The sequence below is a fragment of the Anoplopoma fimbria genome, chromosome 4 (assembly GCF_027596085.1).
Source record: "Anoplopoma fimbria isolate UVic2021 breed Golden Eagle Sablefish chromosome 4, Afim_UVic_2022, whole genome shotgun sequence".
NCBI classification, from domain to species: domain Eukaryota; kingdom Metazoa; phylum Chordata; class Actinopteri; order Perciformes; family Anoplopomatidae; genus Anoplopoma; species Anoplopoma fimbria.
The window spans coordinates 17,729,422-17,751,718 of NC_072452.1; the positions used below are offsets into that span (position 1 = coordinate 17,729,422).

The following is a 22,297-nucleotide window of genomic DNA, read 5'->3' on the forward strand; positions in this document are numbered from 1 at the left end:
GAGCGAGAGGAGCGAGAGGAGCGCTTGTTGGAGTCAACTAGAAAGCCTACTGGCAACGAGTGCTGATTTCTTTTTTTTTTTTTTTTTTTTTTTGGTTGTTGCTTCTGCCCCCCAAAAACCGGGCTGGATTTAGGCTACTGTGCTTCTACTTTGCTGCAGCCCGACATTAAATGCCGTTTTGTACATACAGTGGGCTCTTGCATCGTTTCCTCCCCACTGGCTTTTGGCACAACGGAATTTTTTTTTCTTTCTTCTTTATGTTGCATGGACTAATTATTGGGATATGTGCAGCCCCTTTTTTTCCAAGTGAGATACGAGGAAATGAATTAGTAAGTAAAAAGCCTCAAGACTTGCGGAAGGGGATGGAAGACTAAATCTGCTGGAAATAAAACAGGTAATCCGGACTCCAGTGATGAGATGAGACATTCCCTCAATCGCACCCATGTTCTTTAGACAAAGATATCCGGGCTTAAGCTGTTGAATAATTGTGTGACTGCAGATCCTTTTAGCTTTTTTTTTTTTTTTTTTTTTCTTCATCCGATGTGCAGTTTGAAAGCATATAAAGCCGAAAAGGACATTTGTATCACTGCTTGTAATATCTCTCACAGAGCAAGATGTTCATCCAAAATGCGACTTAAGTATTTGCTGCCATCAAGGCGGAGAATTTAACACGGACTTTTTTCTTTTTTTTTTTTTTTTTTGAACCCCGATCATTCATCCGCACGGAAGATTTAACATTTTGTGGACTTGCTCACAGGAATTCTCTTTTACGCAGTCCGATCATTCCCCCCCACACCTTCCCTTTTTTTTTTTTAGCCCAGTTGAAAATGGACAGTTCATCATATGAGTCATGTGTAAGACCAGTTTTGCCGCTTGAGGAGAGCTGCACGGATTTACACGGCTAAATCACTGTTGTGAGAAGATTCAGCATGTTTTCACAGATCTGTCGTCCCCAATGTGTCTCCCGCTGCAGTAGACCGGAGGATGTGCTCTGCCTGAGAAGAGTGAAATAGGCACTTGTTACAATTATAGCTTTCACGCCATGAACCCCCCAAAACACTTTTTTCTGGACATTTGAATGAGATGATTCATTTGGAACATTTTTTCCCCTCTGTTTTCTCTTACGTTCATTCTCGTGCGTAATTAGCGAGGTCTTTATCAGACTGAGAGAGAGAAAAAAAAAAAAAAAACTCAACAGGTACAAATGCAAACCAAGGAGATGGAATTAATACAATTAATTGCTGTGTTCCTCCTGTGTTGGGTCGCGGCTGAGGCTGTGATCAACCTAAAGTATGGAATAAACGAGGAGATGAAGCCCGGGTCAGTCATTGGAAACGTGACGAAGGACGCACTGAAGCAAGGGTTTCAGGTGGCTCTGCAGCCCCCGTACTTGAGGGTTATCTCCAATTCGGAACCGCGATGGGTGGAACTCAGTCCAGCCGGAATCCTTACAACCCAAATGAAAATAGATCGGGATGTAGTTTGTCGACAGAACCCAAAGTGCATTATTTCCCTGGAAGTGATGTCAAACTCCATGGAGATCTGTGTCATCAAGGTTGAAATTGAGGATTTGAATGATAACGCACCCAGATTCCCAACGAGCCACATTGACATTGAAATCTCGGAGAACGCCTCCCCTGGTACCCGGTTTCCCCTAGAGGGGGCAAGCGACCCGGACTCGGGGATCTTTGGAGTGCAATCCTATTCCATCACCCCGAACGAGCTTTTCGGACTAGAAATAAAGACCAGAGGGGATGGGTCGAAAATTGCTGAGCTTGTTGTGCAAAAATCGTTGGACAGGGAGACCCAGTCCCACTATTCGTACGAGATCAGCGCAGAGGATGGAGGAGACCCTCCTAAAATAGGCGCGGTCCAGTTAAATATCAAGGTGATCGATTCTAATGACAACAACCCTGTGTTTGACGAGCCAGTGTACACCGTCAACGTGATGGAGAACTCCCCCATCAATACATTAGTCATTGACTTGAACGCAACGGATCCCGACGAGGGCACTAATGGAGAGGTGGTGTACTCCTTCAACAGTTACGTCACCGAGAAAACGAGAGACGCGTTCAAAATTGACCCCGGAACCGGGATCATCACCGTCAACGGGATTTTGGATTATGAAACGGCGAGAATATACGAGATCGACGTCCAGGCCAAAGATTTAGGTCCCAACTCTATCCCGGCTCACTGCAAAGTCACAGTGAACGTGATGGACACGAACGACAACCCACCTGTCATCAGCTTACTCTCGCTGAACACGGAGATGGTGGAAGTCAGCGAGAACGCGCAGCGCGGGTATGTCATCGCGCTGGTGAGGGTGTCAGATAAGGATTCAGGGGCGAACGGCAAAGTGCAGTGCAGGCTGCAGGGCAATGTCCCGTTCAGACTCCAAGAGTACGAGAGCTTCTCCACCATACTTGTTGATGGCAGGCTGGACAGAGAGCAAAAGGACACATACAACCTCACTATCCAGGCGGAAGACAGTGGCACCCCTCCTTTACGCGCCACAAAGTCTCTGGTAGTCAAAGTCACAGATGAAAACGACAACCCCCCCCACTTCCTCAAACCACACTATCAAGAGATGGTGATGGAAAACAACCTCCCCGGTTCATGTCTGCTAGCAGTGTCAGCAGAGGACCCGGACCTGGGGATGAATGGCACCGTTTCCTACTCCATAGTCCCCGGTGAGATTAAGCACATGGATGTAAACACATATGTCAGCATAAACCCATCAGGCCGCATTTACTCCATGAGATCATTCGACCACGAGTACACCAGGACTTTTGATTTCAAAGTGCTGGCCAGAGACAATGGTAACCCCTCTCTGTCAAGCAACGCCACGGTGCGCATCGTTGTCCTGGACGTCAACGACAACACACCTGTTATGACCAACCCTCCGCTCGTTAATGGCACGGCGGAGGTGTCCATCCCCAGGAACGCAGGGGTGGGTTACATGGTGACCCAGGTCAAAGCGGACGACTACGACGAGGGGGAGAACGGGCGGCTGACCTACACCATCTCTGAGGGGGACAGGGCTTTCTTTGAGATCGACCAGGTGAACGGAGAGGTGCGCTCCACCCGCATGTTTGGGGAGAACGCCAAATCCAACTACGAGATCACGGTGGTGGCGAGGGACCACGGCAAGCCCTCCCTGTCCGCCTCGGCCTACATCGTGGTGTACCTGTCACCGGACCTGAACGCACAGGAGCCCATCGGACCCGTCAACCTGTCCCTCATCTTCATCATCGCCCTGGGCTCCATCGCAGCCATCCTGTTTGTCACCATGATATTTGTGGCGGTCAAGTGCAAGAGGGATAACAAGGAGATCCGGACGTACAACTGCAGGTACTGACTGAATCTCGTGTGTGTGTGTGTGTGTGTGTGTGTGTGTGTGTGTGTGTGTGTGTGTGTGTGTGTGTGTGTGTGTGTGTGTGTGTGTGTGTGTGTTTTGTGGGTGTTGTGTGTGTGTGTGTGTGCATATGTGTGAGAAGGGGAGCGAGCGTGCCTGAAACTGCAGGTTGTGAGTGCATTGCTTTCTGTCATGCAGCATGTAGGCCTGAATGTGAGGACTGCAGATTTTTTATTTTATTTATTTATTTATTTTTCTTTCCCTCCCCACAGCTGAAACTGAGGTAGACGATACAGCTTTAAATCAGACACATTCTGCTGAGGCCCAGTGTTCCGTGTTAGGGAGACGTGATTGATTGATTTAATCCTCCCATTGTAACCAATTGACTCATAAATACGACGGTTCAACTGTCATGTTCAATTTGCGGGTGTGTTGCCGGACAATTAACGTCCCACTGGCTCAATAGCAGTCCCAGACATTTATTATTTAACGTCCACCATGGCTGATTGGCTGTTATCAGCTTTAATCCGGTGTGATTATGGACAGTCCTCTAGGATCACCCAGAACTGCCTCTGCTTTCTTCTGCACCAAGCAATATCTGGAGCAATAAAATTAGGTTGAAATATTAAAAAATATAGTTAATATAAAGTCACTTAAATCGCATCATCATTAACTATTTACCCGGTTTTCCCTGGAAAGGAGCAGATTATTATTTTCCGGACCTTGCATATTGAACATTCTGTTTTTCTTCATCAATCTGAACATCAACTCTGGCTTTGATTTCCCTGTGCCACATTACTACTATAAATTTACATATAGATTGGATTTGAGAGTTTAACCTGAAGCTATAATCATATTTTGCTCCAAACATAATTTTCTTAATTCAAACTTAACTTTGGGCATTTTTCAAGCATGTAGTCATGGAAAAATATTATCCCCCAGTATTATTCTTTATTTTTTTCCCAATATAGATTATGAATTGTGTATTTCTATTCACATGCACTGTTTGGATGAAATTGTCACCACTTTTAAGTGCTTTTCGATATTTTGAGTTTTGAAGAGCCTCAATTTTAAAATCAATTCTTGTTCTCTCTGTAGCAGCTCTAAAAAAAGTATGACTACTCCACTTACCTCTATGTTGTTAAAAGGAAGAATCCACATCTCTTCTCATCATAGAAATACCAAAAAATCACTCATAAAGTGTTTTATTCAAACTGACTTGATGCAGAACGATGCTTGTGTGTTGCTATCTCGATCAAAACAGCTGCTCTATGCAATATCACATTTTCCACGTCAGTTATATGTTTTGTCCAGAGCAGAAACAATGAATAAAAAAACTACAAATTCCAAATTCAGAACTGCGTTCAACACTTCCCTCTCCTCGTGTGAGCCACTCTCCCTGCTGGGAGCTTTAATCAGCACTGATGTGTTCTGCTTCTCAGTCGCCACCTCGAATATGAGGAGCAGTTATCTCCAATTTATTGCTTGTCCTCTGTCAGTCTGTCTGACTCGGAAGATTTCCCTTCCCAGATTTCAATTTGGGCACAGAGTAGAGAGACAACATGTTGGAGTGATAAATGAAAAAGAGATGGAGTATTTTCTACTCTTGCAGCTGCCTTTTTTTTCTTTCCTCCGAATCAAAGGGGAAGCAGAATGGAGGAGGGAGCTGTTTTGAAGATGCAATCTAAAAGAAAAATGAAAAAGACAAACTACAGTGGTGCGTCTTGGCCAGTGTGATTTTAGAAGCGTCAGAGAATTGGAGATGCGTTTTTAAGTTAGGGGCATAGGGCAGAGGGGGCAGAGGCGTTGAAGAAGCAGAAACACAGAAATTCCAGATATTGTGATTTCATGGGTAACTATAGTTTTGTTTTTGGCTTTAACAAAAAAATAAACCATATGCTCAACACTTAAAGGTTATAAAATGGCTTCCTCTGGAGTTAGAAGTAATGCAGATGGTGAAAAACATCACACATAATATGAAATATGTTTAGTGAGGTTTGTAGTCATCACTATAAAGAACTTAGCATCTGTTCTCTTGCGGAAAACTGCAAGGCTGTGCGAAGAATGGATATATCCCCCCCCAATCTGAGGATGCTTTGATAAAAACATGGCCGCCCTACTCATTTGCTCTTATTAAAGTCAAAATACTCAGTTCAAGTTTTGCACCAGCCACCGAGAGCAGCTAAGTGAATGTGAATCTGCAGTTCTCGTGAACTCTTGTGCTGCCAGTGGGCTCGCTTGAATATGAAAGAAGAAAAAAATGTAAAGGCTGTGGGTTGTGTGCTTTGAATATGATTGCATATACCGGTAGTGCTGCTCAGTACCAGTGTGTTCTTTTTGCTTTGCTTCTGTGGTTTTGGCATGTTTGCATATTGTCTGCCTGTTTGTGACATGTTGATTGTTGAGCATGCAAATGCAAACAAACAAGGGATAACAGCTCGATTGCAAGACGGGAATTTGGGGGGGTCATTTAAGTGTGCTGTTCCACTGGATACGGGCAATGAGCGTTTTTGTCTGGCACCCACGGTCGAACAGCGCCCGAGCTGGCATGGCGGGCGTGTTTTTGTTTTTTTTGGATCGTGTGTGGACAGCGGGGGGCGGAAAAGGCAGAACACTGCTTTATTGAGTCTGTTCAGTTTCTTCTACTTGCGCAGGGTGGCGGAGTACTCATATGGCAACCAGAAGAAGTCCAGCAAGAAGAAGAAGCTGAGCAAGAACGACATCCGCCTGGTGCCACGCGACGTCGAGGAGACAGACAAGATGAATGTGGTGAGTTGCTCGTCTCTCACCTCCTCGCTCAACTACTTCGACTACCACCAGCAGAGCTTGCCGCTGGGCTGCAGGCGCTCCGAGAGCACCTTCCTCAACGTGGAGAACCAGAACTCACGCAATGCAGCTCCCAACCACGGCTATCAGCACCCATTCACTGGGCAGGCCCACCAGCAGCCAGACCTCATCATCAACGGCATGCCACTGCCAGAGGTGAGATACAATCCGCTGTGCTCTGTCCTAAATCCTTGGCTGGGGCTGCTTTGGGTGTTTTACGGGTAGAGGAAAATGGGAGGTGTGGTTTTAAAAATTGATTCTCATGACTAAACGTTTGATTCATTATCATTCATAGAGTTCCTAGATTGTGCTGAATCTTAAAACTGAGCTGCAAAGCAACGATGCACCACCTTGCAACACATATATTTCGCATTCCATCGTGCCACAGATTATAATGTCAGTGAAATGTCTCCCTGTTATTGATGGAAAGCTGAGCTCTCTGAAAATGGCACGAGTGACGCTCTTGTCAGTCGATCTGAGTGGAATCCTTCAAGGCATTTCAAAGGGCCGAGACATCGGGGCTGACCTGTGACTGAGAGTGCTTTGCCAAGCAGAATTTGGAGGCCTGACAAAGTGGATTATTTGCCCTCTCCCACTTCACTTGTTTTCTTTTTCCTTTGTCAGTGCTGAGAACCTGCCAGATGTATTGACCCCGCTAATCAGCTCCACTACACATCATTTCAGGTGCTAGCAGAAAGAATAAGCATTGCTTAAACGCTTTTATCTGCGTGTTGTCCATTTGGCTGCAGTGTTACCGCATGGCCGCTCTGCACAAGCAGCCATTGAATTACCCTGACACACCATGCATGGCTCCAGCAGAGCGGTGGAAGTCTCACTTGGAAGACTATTCAAGCTGACAGAGTGTATGCAGACTAGCTAATCTTTAGTTTATAGATTTTTGTATGTATGAACTGGTCTATTGGATTCCTTTGGAAACCTTTTTTTCTTTCGTGACCTGCTCGTCCTTGATCCCATGGGAGAAAGGGGGCATTTCTGTTTGTGTGTGTGTGTGTGTGTGAGAGATAGGGAAAATGTGCATCTGTGTGTGTGTGTGTGTGTGTGTGTGTGTGTGTGTGTGTGTGTGTGTGTGTGTGTGTGTGTGTGTGTGTGTGTGTGTGTGTGTGTGTTTGTATAAGAATGTGTTTCATGCTCACTCCTACAGACAGCATCAAATAAGCTCCAGCTCCATGCGCACACGTGTAATTGATGACTCCAATTTCTGTTTGACATTCAGTGAGAAGAAGGTGTGGGGGGTTGGGAGCGTGTGTCTTAAAACAAGAAACACAAGATGGATATTGATGTATTGACTGGATGATCCAGAGAGATCCAGGCACCGGTGGATCCTGAGGGGTCAATGAGACCTACTTACAGGCATGCTGATTTACTGGGCCTGTCTGAGCCGCTTCTGACTGAGTTTGCGTGTGAGCAACACAGGTGGAAGGAATGAGAAAATGTTGTAAGGGGGAGCTGTGGTCGTCCTGTGGTGTTGTCTGGTCGGTGGAGGAAGAGGTGGAGGGATTCAGCAGGCACACGCAGTGACCCGTATGCTGTGATTGTACTATGCTATGCAGGTCACCGCCAGCCTTTTTCCTCAGCCAAGAAAAAATTGTGGGTCTGGCTGCACGGCGAAAAATCAACCATCATTGTTAGAAACTCCAGCAAGCTTCCTGTCTCTGTGGCTTAACCATCCAATAAAAGCACATTTGCCGCAGGATTAGGGGGAGCCTTTATTTGTTTCAGCTAATGAAAAAGTGGAGAGGGGAGACAAATAGGGTTGAAGATTGATTTAGATGATTCCATATGCAAAGCTCGGGCGAGTCTTGATAGAGATGTGCGACGGGGCAGATAAGAGATAAGGAGGGAAGAAGGGAGCGATGGGTGATTGAGTCTTAGTGCCAGGTGTCTGAGCCCCGACCACGTTTTCTCATTTGCTTAGAGCCTGTTGATTGGCTTGATAGAGGTCCGGGCCTGTTTAGCATGCAGCTTCCATTGCTCTCCGCCTTGCACATGATGTTGACAAACATCTCTTTGACCCGGCCTTTGCATATTTTCCCTGGACTGAGAAAAAGAGAACGTGTGTGTGTGTGTGTGTGTGTGCGTGTGTGTGTGTGTGTGTGTGTGTGTGTGTGTAATTGAGAAAGTGAGTTAGGAATAGCAGTAGAGTGAGAGCACGCCATATAACCTCCAACAGAGTTATCCCAGCGCAACAACAGTTGTCATTGTTTTGTTTCCACCCCATTGCGACATTTGCAAGAGACAGAAGCTCTACAGTATGTTCAAATGTTGCTCTTAAATACAAAATGTTTTTGGTATAATTACAATGCCATTTATAGCACAAACAAACAGCAGTGAAATGACATTGATAATTGCTTAGTTACAATGAGCAAGCTTGGGCTTAAAACCACTTGACTCCACAAATCCTCAACTCATATCCCATTGACTGGCTAGGACATACAAGTGGCTGCACTGTTATGATTACTAAGGGCTGCTTTGTCCTAAAAAAAAATGTTTTCATCCTGAGGGCAACCTCATAATTATCCATGATTCATTTAGCCTGGGCGGAAGAGATTTTTGTTTTTTGCACTAGGGCACTATGATAATTCAATGTTTGTTTATTTTCCAAATGCGTAGATTAAAATGATCATAGCAGAAAGAGTGTGGATTGGAGGTCAGATTAGGTTTTTCTAGTGAAGTTAAAGAGGATATGGGCTGGTGTCTTTTTGTAAATTGTGTTTTTTGAATCGATGCAAAGTTCTTCTACATTGTTAGTTTATGTGGGTCAGTAAACATCCTGCTTATGTCAGAGCATCTGAAGTCAAGCTTTTCCTGCTTCAGACAAAGCAGGCTGGCACACACACACGTACACACACAAACACAGCAGACTTGGCTAAGATAACAGTGACAGTTCTCCCCGAAGGCCTCATACCTCCGATTGCATTGTGTATATTGTATTCTCCCTTGTGAGAATGTGTACCGGTGTATATACCTCCCTGAACATTGCTGCTGTCCGTTGTTTTGAAAAGCATCAGCTGTGAGATGTTTGTTAGAGCTGCCTGTGGTAGCTCTAATATGAACGCTCACAGGAGAATAGAGCTGTCTTCCATGGCTTAATTATAGTGAATCACTTGGTAGGGGGAGACAATTATACAGTAAAGGAATGGCCTTTAGCTAGAATGTTTTTTTAAATTTGTAATGTGTGCTAAGGCTTCTCGCACCTGTGATTGCAGATAACGAGCACAGCATAAAAATAAGATATCTCACTTCATCGATTAGCCTAATTCAAGATATTTCTTCCTCACAGGTGATAAATATATCAGATAAAGGTGGAAAATTAATAAGAAAAAAGGAGACTGGACTATGTACTATAAATCATGTTGAACGTTTTTTTTTTTTAAAACCTCTTAAATCATCTCATGACACTTTTCATATAGATCAGGTCGAGACCATACTTTTTATTTTAAAGAAACCCAACAATACCCATAAGCGACGGTGGTAAAGAAAAGCTCCCCTCGAATGGTAAGAAACCTCAAGCAGAACCGGGCTCCGGGTGGGCGACCATCTGCCTCACAATTTGGTAGAGAGGGAGAGAGAGGAAGTGAGAGTGATGGAGATGCATAGCAGCTATGACAATAACAATAACTGTACAAATAATAGAAATCTGACTAATAATAATAATAATAATAATAATAATAATAATGATAATGTAATGTAATAATAATAATAATAATAATAGCAGTGTTACCTTAAGTCCCCTGGTAGTCCAACCCTATAGTAGCATATCTATGGGCTGGTCCAAGGCAAGCCTGAGCCAGCCCTAATTATTAATGTTATCAAAGATGAAAGTCTTAAAGGAACAGTGTGTGGGATGTATTGGCAGAAATGGATAATCCATGCACTGTTTTCTTAAAGATACTGTACCTACATGAGTCTCAGTGATACTGTATTGTAGCGTACACCGTAGTGTCAAGGTCAGATTCTGACAAAAGAGATGTGGATGGACATTTTGTGTTTGTTTGTTCAGTTCTCACAGACAACCAAATTAACGTAATTGAGAAAATGAAAGATGATAAAAGAAAACAAACGACAGGTATCTCAAGTGTACCAGTCTTGCTGTTTTTTTTGCTCCTGTTAGCGAGGAAGACGTTTTTGATATTGATGTAGGAGAGACAACAGGGAGTGGTTCCAGCGCGGCTGCACATCCCTCGCTATCACTTCACATCAGGACAATATGCATGGGAGCATTCAAACGTGTCATATTGAGCATGCAAAGTAGATGTCATGCTGTCAGCGCAGACTACACATCTGTTAAGACTGCCAATCTCCCCCCATCCACACACACACACACACACACACACACACACACACACACACACACACACACACACACACACACACACACACACACACACACACACACACACACACACACACACACACACACACAGGTAATCATGAATACACACGCACACATACAACATGTCTTATGGAGTGACACATTTATTTGAAATATGGGCTGTGACATTATCATTTACATCATTATGAGCAACTCTGAATTCTCAGAAGGAGAAACGAAAGGCATAATATAACACGTTCGATAATCAAACCTTGTTGTGACTCCGCATTTAAAGTACTCTTTTAACGTGGTTGTGATATTGTCTTCATGTCACCTGTGTTGAAGATGGTGTCTACTATGAATGTTGTTAATAAGAGTCCTTTAACAGTTTCTTTCATTGTAGTGTTAGTGAAAACATACATATTTACTGCAGTTGCTAACTTATTTTCCTCAGTGTAGACATTTTTACAGTATACGAAATAATTTATATTTCCCACTCCTTTGAGCAGCTTTTCAATGTAACAGAATTTTATTTTTTTTTGTGAAGAGAGAAAGAAATTCAGTCTTTAAAATGTATCTCGACAGGCTGGATCTGGAAGCATCATTTAGCTTTTTGTTGACTCGAACACACTGTGATTGACAGGAAGAAGGGTACATCAACAATTGGTTGAAAGTTTAATTGGGAAATGACAACATGGAAAGCGAAGAAGCACAAAGTGGAAGTAAAAACCCGTCTCAGCTTTCACGTTGTCGCTGAATGCGTGCATTACTGCATCAGGAGACGCTGGCTGGAGCTTCTTTTTGAAAATGTAAAAAGTTAATTGCCTGATTTTTATTTTTGCAGTGTCTGACTGTCAGCTTTGTATTCACAGTTTTCAATGCCATTTGGAAGTGAATAAAAGTGAATGAGTGAGTCTGACATTTTCAGCAAAACCTAATTGAAAAAACGTCCTCAGTTATGGTCTACGCATTTAAAACAGGATGAAAGAACCTGCCTGTCATTTACATCTACATGTGCTATAGTACCACAAATCTATCTTTATCCTCTCCTAGGGAACGAAATCACAACATTTTGATTCAAAACAACATAAAACAACTTAATATACATTTTAGTAAATTTAACCATTGAGTCATCCCTTTAATCAGTCTAAATCCATTTAAAAAGATTCTCCAATGATACGAAACCTCCAAAACGCTAAACAATTTGTCAAAGAGATAGAAAGACTAATCGCGGAAAGAACACAACAACAGATATACAGATGTTGTGCAATACGGGAAGGGATACAAAACTGCTTGATCTTAAAAGCCTTTTTTTTTTTTGATACATCGTAAGAGTGGGAGGTGTAAGTTACATTCTATAAAGTCTCCTCCTTTCAAAGGATTTGAGAACGAATCGTTTCATCTACAAACGCTTCGGATGCGCACTGATTGAGTGGCAGATGAACCTCTTAATTATTTAGAGAGGTTATTTGTAAGGCAGAGACTTCAGAAATGCTCCACTTTTCAAGTGTCAGTGTTTATAAGGTGAAATAAAGCCCCGCCTGTCAGAAATAAATTAACAGTGTGACAGTGATGTACTCGGTGCCCTCTTTATTGCGTTCCTCGGCTGGCTCCTCCCACTGTGTTTAACGCACAAAGCTGGTGAAGCTGTAGGGTGATTTTTGTGACATTACTCAACAAGATGGTTTTCACTTCATGCACAACCAGTGCTAGTTTTACACTTGGTTGGGTTTTTATAGCCTTGACCCCAACCCGCCACACCCCATCATTGCACGTCATTCTCGATGTTGCAGAGGTACAAAGAAATGACATAACGACCCCGGGCAGCCAGTCGGGAGCAGCCAGGCCCCGCCGGGTTGCCACCCTCTCGTCGGGATCAGAGCATCCAGCCAAAGAGCTTAAGAGTCAAAACAGATGAGTGACGGCGCCTGACGTACACATGTCACTGCATGTGTCCTTAACCGCATGTGACTGGTGAATTGCATGCAGAGGGAGTAATAGCTGTACTGTAGAGAAACGGCAGGGCCAAGGAAAAAAACGAGGAGAGACGGAAAGCAAGAGAGAGGGGAGAGAGAGGTCTATTTATAGAATGCCAATGATTTTCCTCAACCTGTATTGCTGCTGCCTGAAACATGGTATTTTTCTCTGTAAAATGCGGTGTTGGGATGAGGCGATTTTTTATTGCACAAACCATATCAACCTCTACAGAAAGCAATAATGTCACATTTCTGTTATTGGTACATAATGTTTTTCCCCTGAAAAAAAACATATATTATTATCTGACTGTACCTGCAAATGGAGGAGGTGGTATTAACAAAGGATAGAGCTTTCAGCATTCATTTTGCACCAACTCTATTTCCTTTAAGTCTCTACCGTACAGGATAACATCATCAAATGGTTGAACATCTTGATAACATCAGCAGACTGTACATGCTACAACAGACGAGTTCTGGCTCTGTTATACACCAGAGACACTCAAGCACACAGTTACATCCAAATAAAGGAAAATCATATGGTACTAATCAACTCGATTATTCATCCATCTTTTGAGATGACTTTATGTGCTTCAAGACGACAGCACTAAAAAAGAAAAATATATTTTAAATTACTTTAAAAGCTCTGTCATGTGGAAAGAATTAACTTTCTTGTAAACCTATTTAACATCAAAGGAAGGGGATTATTTTCTTTTTTGTGGAGCCAAAGACAGGCACATAATGGCATTAGTCGTCCAACAATTTATGTTAAAAGATTTTTTACTTGAGACGTACCTAAATGCAAAAAAAAAAAGGCATGGGATAATGGCATTGGGCTTATAGGTTGATGGGTCCACACGTAAATGAGAGAAGGCTAAATGGAGTGAAGGAAAATGGACATAGTGATGATGTTTATCGCTGGGGAAGGGGGGACATCATTACGCACCTTGTTAAGTCCTACAAGCAATGCTGCGTGGACGTAATTACCCATTTAAATGAGTTTCCCGCAGCTTTGTGTTTTTTATTTCTCAATTTAAACTCTCTGACTAAAATACGCAGCATTCTGTTTTCTATCACTGAAACACACAGGAAGGTCCAAACACACAGGAAGTTAAAAAGTGGATGTTGACCATCAAGAAAATGGATTTAATAAGACATATACAGCATTTCATTTCTTGCAAAGTTTGAAACCCATGCAGTTTTTTAATGTAAAGCAAAAGAAAGGCGGTGAAATCTAGTAAAGCCAAACAAATCTCAGGAAAAGGAAAGGCTCCAGGAGAATAATGAAAGAAACAAATAACCCCATCTCTCATTAATGCAGATTTTGCTGCCCGTGGTTGACAATGCCTGTAGTTCCATTAATATAAGATAGAAAAGGTCAAGTTTAAAAACACAAATCCTAAGACTTGTTCTGGCCAGGAGTGGAAGCTATTTGCAGTGGAAGCTCACAATAGTATTTGCTCTGTCGTATCCAGTGTACGTCAAGACGAGTGTGCTCGGCTCGGTCCCTCTGGCTCAGAAATATTAAAACGGAATCATTTGTACGATGCGAATTGGCATGCCGTGTAAGAAAACATCACCTCTTCAATGCATTAGTCCTTCCTCTCAGATAAGAATAACAAGGGACTCAGTCTCAATCAGCCTCCTCTGTAGGGTTTCATTTTCTTTCTTTTTTTGATCATGTTTTTCACCAAGTAAACGAAAAGAGGAAAAAGTAATAACAATTATCCAGTAATGGACATTATGATTTTGGGCAAAAAACTAATATCGTCCAAAAAGTTCAGAGAGGAGAAAAAGGTATAAATTAATATTCATGGGTATCAGGCTTGTTTTTTTTCACTGCACTGTTTTGGCTGAACCTGAGGTTACCAGACTTATTGCCACATTGTTAAAAGAGTTCCCAGGGCTTTTTCCTGAGAGCTGATAAAAGGCTTTTTTTGAATGACATGGAAATGTGGGGGGTTGGATTCTGTGCAACGCAACAATACTCACTGTGAAAGGAAACTTTTCCAAGCAGCCAGCTCTGACACCAGGGAAGAATGACCTTTCCAAGTGTCCTGTTTTTTTTTTTTTTTTTTTGTGCCAAAAACAAAGAGGGAGCAGGAGGATGTTAGTTAGCATTTCCCCCATCAGATTAAATGTCAACTTCTGCATGCATAATTTGCAGAATGGAAAGGAGGAAGACTTCTAGTGGACCAATTTACTGCTAGATAGATGAATCCTGAGCTCAGTTATTCACTGCATTGCAGATATTGTCACCATACTTTCAGTGTCGCCGCTGCTCACACTGTACAGTCTATTATTTTTGGATCTGAATGTTCGCATATGGCTTTACAGTAAATGTTAACATCGAGTGAAACTCAATTCAGCAGGACACAAAAGACTTGTCCCTTTGTCACAAGTCTACCTTTAAAAAAAGATAAATAAATCAAGACGGCAGAGCAGACAAAAGAGAGCAAACGTCATTGTATTACACACACAAATGCTGCATTAAACCTTTGTTGTGTTTGCTCCAGTGGTTGAGCAGTCTTTCCTGTTCCTCCCCTCCTTTTACATTTCGGTAAATTCATACAGCGCTTTGGTTTCCAGACATAAACCTGGATGCGCATTAGGGAGCGCATGTATGGGATGTTTGATGAGCACAGAGGCTGTTGGCAGGCGAGCCACTATAGCGGCAATATCGGCCGCCTCAGAGCCATGCAGCAGCACGGCTAGAGGAGCAGCAGGGTAGCGTAATTGTGCATTGTTCATCCACAGAACAGAGGCAGAGCATGTAATGAGCTGTAGCATTTTCAACCCAGCCAGCTAATGGGCTATGACCGAGTGCAGGCCTCTCGGAGCCCTCGCGGTCCCTCTGCCCTGTGTGGCCAGTGTCTTGGGCCTCTTCTTTTCTTTTTTCTCTTCATTCACCTCCTTTTCTCTGCACCGATCAGCGTCAACCATTCCTTCACCCCTGTTATCCCCCTTCCTTTATCTGCGCTCCCCTAGCCATTGTCCCCCTGTCTGAGGAGATGGTGGGACCCCTAATGTGTTCTATGTGTGGCTCCTTTTTCATTCATGATGTCTGTAAAGCTCTAAGCAGTCAGTCTGATTCAGGCTGACACGAATCAGAATGGCTCGTTGATGGAGCGCCGTATGCAGTGTGATTATATTAAAAAAAAAAAAAAAAAAACACACAGAATACAAATAAAAGTTCAGCGGGAGAATTTGCTGATGTTAGGTGTAGGGGATTTGTTAGAAGTCTGCTTATTTTTCTATCAAAGGCTGTTTTGCATTTTGATTATCTAGTTTTCCCCCGAAAGCAATTCAGGTGGGCCTGTTTTGCTCCGGCTTCTTTTCCCGGGATTAGGGCTTTTCAGAAAAGGGCCCTGGCCTATTATTTACGCCCATATCTGGTTCCTGGGGAGGCGGGAAACCGTGTCTTTGCTCGAGTGATACCAGGTCAAGTTGGAAAAGACAAGAATGTGTGCCAGGGAATAGATTAGAAATCCACTCTGGGCTGAGCTCAGAGGATGAAAACACTACTAATGATAATAGTTATGATTGCTTTGCAAGGGAATTGATAACGACTTCACCCGCCTTTTTCTGCTCTCTCATGGCAGGGAGAACAATATTGGGTGGGTTCAGTCGGTGTCTGGCTGTGGAGCACAATGGGACGTCAGTTTTGACTTTCCCCTCACGTCCACCATTTGACATACCACAGCATAGACAGCCAAGTTAATGAAGGAAAAGCACTTGGCCTGCAGTGTCTGACTGCTCAGAGTGCAGTACTCGCCCAAGTAATCGCCGTTGTTCGGGATTACTCTCCTGTACCTGTTCTCTATCTGAGAGCTGTACCCAGTTCAGTCTCATGGGGAGCCGGAGAGAAGGGAGGGCAGCATGTGTGTACTTGTAAAAAGGGGAAGATTGCTGATAATCTTTGTGCTTTAATAAGAGAGGTTGACGGCTCCATCGGGGAGCATGGCAGGAGGGTCACTGGAGCTGAGTTTTAGGGCCTGTGCAGGGATTGTTGCATCAAAGCAGGCTGTTAGGACTGCTAATGTGTCGACAAATATTTTACACGCATACGGGATCATGAAAACACTTAAAACACTCCTGTAAAACCTTTTCTGTGAACCATTAAGGGAATATAACATGAATCATAAAAACTAAAATAAGAAAATTTGACGTTGGGGAAATTTAACTTATTACATTTTTTACATTTTTTTAACGATAGTTAGATAAAAAGGTTGCTCCATGATGTGTTTAGCCTAGCTTAGCACAAACACTGCAAGCAGCGGAAAACAGTTAGCTTCCCAAAATGGTCGAACATTCCCTTAAAAGAAAAAATGAACAACTTGTTTAAGGTTCAGAATCGAAAAAGGATCATTTTCAAAGGGATATTTCTATATTTCTGGAAAGCCTCTTAGATATGTTTTGTACTAATTAAACAAACAAGACTAATGTGCTTATAACAGTAGTGAACTTTAGCGATGCTGGTATGCAGATTTCTCTCCTTTCTGACAGACGGATGTCTAGCTGTTTCCCCTTGTTTTCAGTGTTTCTGCTAAGCTAACTGTCTCTTTACTCCAGCTTCATATTTAACTTGCATATATGAGAGCGGTATCAATCCTCACATCTGACTCTCAGCAGGAAAGTGAATGTATTTCCCAAAATGTTGAACTAATCCTTTAACGTTGTTGCATAAATGCATGTTTCCCTTGATTAAATTGTGTATTGTAGAAAAAACATACAGCCTTGGCTTTGTTTTTCTCCCAGTTTACAGTATCAGGCCATAATGTTGTCCGTCGTAAATGTTAATGTGCGGCTGCTCCATTTTTGTTTGTGTGCAATAGGACAGCAGACAAAATACCAAGGGTGGTGGGGGAGGACCGACATGGGAGTTGGTGTTCTGACTTTTCATTTGTTTGCTACCCAGTAATGATTATTTTAGCCTCTAAGCCCCAGATTTGGCCTTGTTTTGCTATGGGAAGCAGCATCAACGGGGACAGAGCAGCCTTGCCCCGGCTGAGAAGCTTGTCTGTGGCTAAGCTGGTTGGCAACGGGAGTCAGGTACATGGCACGGAAGACATTTTGAGAGCAGTCACAGGAGGTCAGCTGGGAAGTGAAAGGGGAGAGAGAAAGGCCGAAAGTTCGGTTTAGGTGAGGATCAGTGGAGTTTTGCGTCTGTATATCGTGCGTGTGCTCTGCTGCTGGCTGAATGAGAGCATTTTCTAATTATAGACCGCCATCGTTTGCCTTGTTAGTAATGCTGGTAACAAGCCAGTCGCCAGCTTGCATGAGCAACTTCAGAAAGCTGACTTTTGGTTTAATTTGGAGGACTAGCTATAATCCAGACTAAATCCCTTAATGCTGAAGCCCCCTCCCTCCCTCCCTCACTGTTGGATTACGGGAGTGTCTTTAAACGGATAAGGACCTGCTTATCACTGCCTCCCTCAACACTTGTTTAGGACTTCAGATGTGGGGGAGGACGGTTCATCGTCACCCAACGTGGCCGGTGCGGATATGAGTCAGAGATTAGGCATCTGACGACTGAGATCAATGATAATCACAATTTATGGTTTTTAAACCCCCGCAGTCACAGAGGCATATGGATCTGAGCACATGCCTCTGCTCCCACCCCAGTGATTTTCATCAGTCAGTTGAGTCTAACTGAATGAGGCGGCTAAATCAGATGTCCTGCAGCACTTTGTGCTTGTTGCCTTTAATCATTTTCACACAGACATTTATGAACTGTTTGACACAAAATGGCTCCAGCCTTTGTTGCAGGAAAAATATGGATCTTAGACCACATGAATACCATAAATCCCCTGTCAAAGAAAAACTGATCAAAGCTACAATGACAGAAAATAGGAAATTGTCTAATTTGAACATGTCGATCTTTATCAATCTTCACAAACTAAGAATAATTGACAGCAATTGGACCATCTCAGTTTTTAGTGTCAGTAGAGTTGCTAATAATCACTGAATAGTATTACAGTTAAAGCATCATATTCCTGTTTTTGTATCTTTTTTACATTTTGTTGTTGTTGATGGCGCTCAGCAGAGACTCCAGTTCACCATTGCTGCCAGTGGACTCGATTTGACCGACTTTTGATACCATGTCCTTTTCTCTATTTCATTTTTCACTGTGGGTAGTACCCTGTCAGTGTAGGCAGGATTCTCAGCTGATTGTGAGCTGATCTATTTAAAAATGTGGAGTTTGTGCAGGATTTCCTGTGCAGTGCTAGTGACGATCCTCTCTGACCAATCAGTGATCTGATGTGTTTTAATTACACCTTATAGTATCTGCTCAGCTCGCTTAGAACCTCGACCGACACCAAAGAAAGTACCAGGTACTATCCACAACTTTAGTAAAAAAAAAAAAAAATGCGGCTTTAGTCTATTTATGAGCTTTAGCTGGTATGCTGGTAGGTGGATTTTATCCCCTTGTATAGAGACTAGCTGTTTCAGGTCTTCGTGCAAAGCTAAGCTAACTGTCTCCTAGCTCCGATACGAGTGGTACCAACCTTCTCATCTAAGTCTCTGCAAGAAAGTGAATTAGCGTATTTCCCCAAAATGGAAAACTCTAGGCCCACAGGAGCTATGTATAGAAAAGCTTTAGACCAACAGTTTAGGTGTGTTTGTATCACTCACTGCTAATGAAGTGTTGTTAGGAGTGGGGGAGGGGGTAGGCATGTTGCAACAGGGGACTAGAGACCAATCTAGCACACATAGGCATATGTGTTGTTTGGGATGCTATATTTGAGTGTGAGTCTCATCGGGGTGTGATGGTGGTGAGTTCAGGGAGCACAGTGAATCCCTGGTGGATCCCAGGCTGCGAACCCTGAGCTCTCGTCTCGAGAGTTACAGAGAGAGCCGAGCCACATGGGGGAGGGATTTGAGCACAGAAATAGAAGTACCTCAGAGCGAGTACTTGTTTACCTCAGTGTCAACATTTTTGACTCAGCTCATTAACCTGTGCACCTGGGTGAAGCGACACATCGCTCGCTCTCTCTCTGTCTCCCAACTAATAACAATAACCGAGGGTAAGCATGAACACACTAAACTCGAGCCAATGAACAAATGCAACAAACAGGGTGACGGGGGCGGCTATCACACCTCGAAGGCAGCCAATCGATCTCATCTGATACCAGTTCACAGATACACCCTGTAGCACTCTCCTCAAATCTAATCATGGATCCATTTAAACTACGTTAGCTGGGAGTCTACTTGCCATTAAAATGGGTTTTCAATTTCTATCATTTTGAGAGCATTGGTTAAAAAATGAACCGAGTGCAGAGGTATAGAAATGAACATACGTCTTCCATCTCTGAAATACAGGAAAGGAGTAGAGTCTCCACGTTCATCCGGACTACCCCCCCCCCTCTTTTCGCTCCTCCTCTCTTCCTATTAGCCATGCAGCCAGCATCCCCTCTAAATTGTTTTGCATGACCTTTGCTACAGTAGCTCTAATTATTACCATCACACTGGCCCTGTAAGGCGCGCAGCTAATTATACTGGATTTATCTGAAGGGACATTGGTGCCATTCTTCATAGGCATGTCTTAGCTAGCGTCAGTGCAGGTGATCTAAATCCAGAATAAGGTTAATTTGGTTAATACAGTAATAGTAATTAGAGTCACAATAATTACAAGCATAGTTGTAATAACAATGAAGACGAGGTTATTAGTAATATGGGTCCTAATTAACTGGCTACACATATGAAATACCGTATGTAATTGAGAAGAACGGCATTGCCAAAAAAGAGAGAGGTTGAGAAGTGCTGTGAAATATGCTTAATGATATTATTACAGAGCCAGATTGTTGCTGTTTCCTCTGAAATCGGTGTTTGACAGTGGTAGTTGAAAGATGTGTTTTTCAAAGGCATTGTGGGATTACCTGTTAGTGTAGGTACCAGGACCTCTAGTCATTGCATCTCATAAAGAGTTGTTACTAGAGGAAGCGATATTTTTCAAAGCTCCTACATGAATGGAGAGGGGCAGTTGGAGCCGTCTTTTGGCTGGCGGGCAACTCGTGTAATGAGCCTAAGAGGGTTCCAATTATTCCACTTGCGATCAAAAAGGAGAAGGAGATTACTTCTCTTGCTTTTTTTTTTCTTTGACATTTTACACAGTAACATCTTTTGATAGGGGCTGGGGGAGAGAGGGAGAGAAGATTGCTAGTGAGCGTCTGATAGTCTTGAACAGGCTCCAGGAGTATACAGTCCTTCCTGTCGAGCAGAGACAAAGCTGTGCTTTAGCAGCTCACACATTTTTTTTCTTTATTTGTTAGATGTTTTTGTATTAAAACTGCTTCTCCCAGTGCATGGTACATTAGCGCTCTCTCAGACCATGTCACCTGCACAAGACAGAAAGGGAGCTTTCATATGACCGCAGGCTTTGGCTACAGCAGACTTGATGGCTGATCGCTGCCATATTTTTTTCCACAGAGCTATTGTAAATTGTGAGGAGGCATGTCGGGGACTCACTCACTGCAGTTATTTCCTTCTGCTTAACAGCGTAACTCATGTTCCACACAATACAATGGGGAGTTAAATTATTCGATTGTGTGCAGATTTTGGTCCTCTCTCTCTCATTTATTAAATTCCCAGATAACAAGTAAAAGCACATTAGTTGCCTGGCGGTAACTAAAAGGATTTCTCCGCTATAGGATATCAAGCTGTATCAGCCTAGGAGAAATAAACAAAAGACAAATAATATTATGTACCACTGCACTGAGACAAAGAGAACTCCAATCTGCATCAGCACAGATAAACATCCACCCCTAAGATATGTTCTTGGTAGATAACAGCTTAGTGTGTGTGTGTGTGTGTGTGTGTGTGTGTGTGTGTGTGTGTGTGTGTGTGTGTGTGTGTGTGTGTGTGTGTGTGTGTGTGTGTGTGTGTGTGTGTGTGTGTGTGTGTGTGTGTGTGCAACGCTCACAAACAAGAGACACACAAGCGCGCAAAGCAGAGCTTTGATGAGCACGAAAATTACTACATGTTGTTTATGGTGGCAGAACAAAAGGATTTAAGATCTTCGTTTCAAGAAATCAAGCTGTGGAAAGGTGGATGCAGGGTGGAAGATGCATTTCAATTGGATAGATTTGACTTCATAATAAAGACATAATTAGGGGGAAACGCTTGCAGTGTTTGTGTGCGTGCGTGCATGCATGCGTGCGTGTGCGCCTTCCTGAGGTCTGGGAATACAGTGCCTCGCTTTCCCCTGTGAATCCACTATCGGGGTAGGAGGCAGAGATCCACCGTCTGTTGCTGTTTTCCACGACCCCGTATATCCCCCCGCAGTGAAAAGCGATGTTTGCCCCCAAAGACGGCCCTAATACAAATTAAATTAAATTAAGTCGGTGCGGCTAATCCCTGTGTGTTTCAGCAGCTGAAACCCCCCCAACCCCCCTCCCTCACGAATGAGTGGGTCAAGCCCCTCTGCATCTGGCCCCCTTTTCCACTGGCCCTGCTCTCAAGCTGCTCGGCTCCCGGTCCCTGACGGAGACGACAGCAGGCCCCGCTCCCACTTTCTGCCCCGCTGCCACTGTACTGCGTATGTGTGTTTTATGTATGAACACGTGTGCCTCACTGTGAATTTGTGTCGCGTTATTCCGTTTGTGACCGTGTTTTATTCCCTTTTGCTTGTTTTGCCTTTGCGCCTGTGTGTCTGTATGTAAGCTTTTCTTCAACAAAGATTTCTTTTTTGTTTGTGACCGGCTTACACAGTTCACATATATTTCTCGTTTTTGCTAGGGTTTAGCCTTTTTTTTTTTTTGTCATATATTTACTGTTAAATGTAAAAAATAAAAATGACTCGCACATCCT

General features: G+C 43.3%; 1 protein-coding gene across 4 annotated transcripts in view; it reads left to right on the forward strand.

Moving 5' to 3' along the window:
- Positions 1 to 1,191: 1,191 nt before the first annotated feature.
- Positions 1,192 to 22,297, forward strand: part of pcdh19 (protocadherin 19) — a 53,859-nt gene continuing 32,753 nt past the window's right edge. Inside the window, exons 1-2 of one of the 4 annotated variants that reach the window (XM_054597280.1) lie at positions 1,192 to 3,351; positions 5,992 to 6,337. In XM_054597280.1, the coding sequence (XP_054453255.1) occupies positions 1,205 to 3,351; positions 5,992 to 6,337 (2,493 nt within the window). In that variant the 5' untranslated portion in view covers positions 1,192 to 1,204. The remainder of the gene's footprint in view (positions 3,352 to 5,991; positions 6,338 to 22,297) is intronic. The other 3 variants (XM_054597282.1, XM_054597281.1, XM_054597283.1) reach the window with 3 other exon arrangements.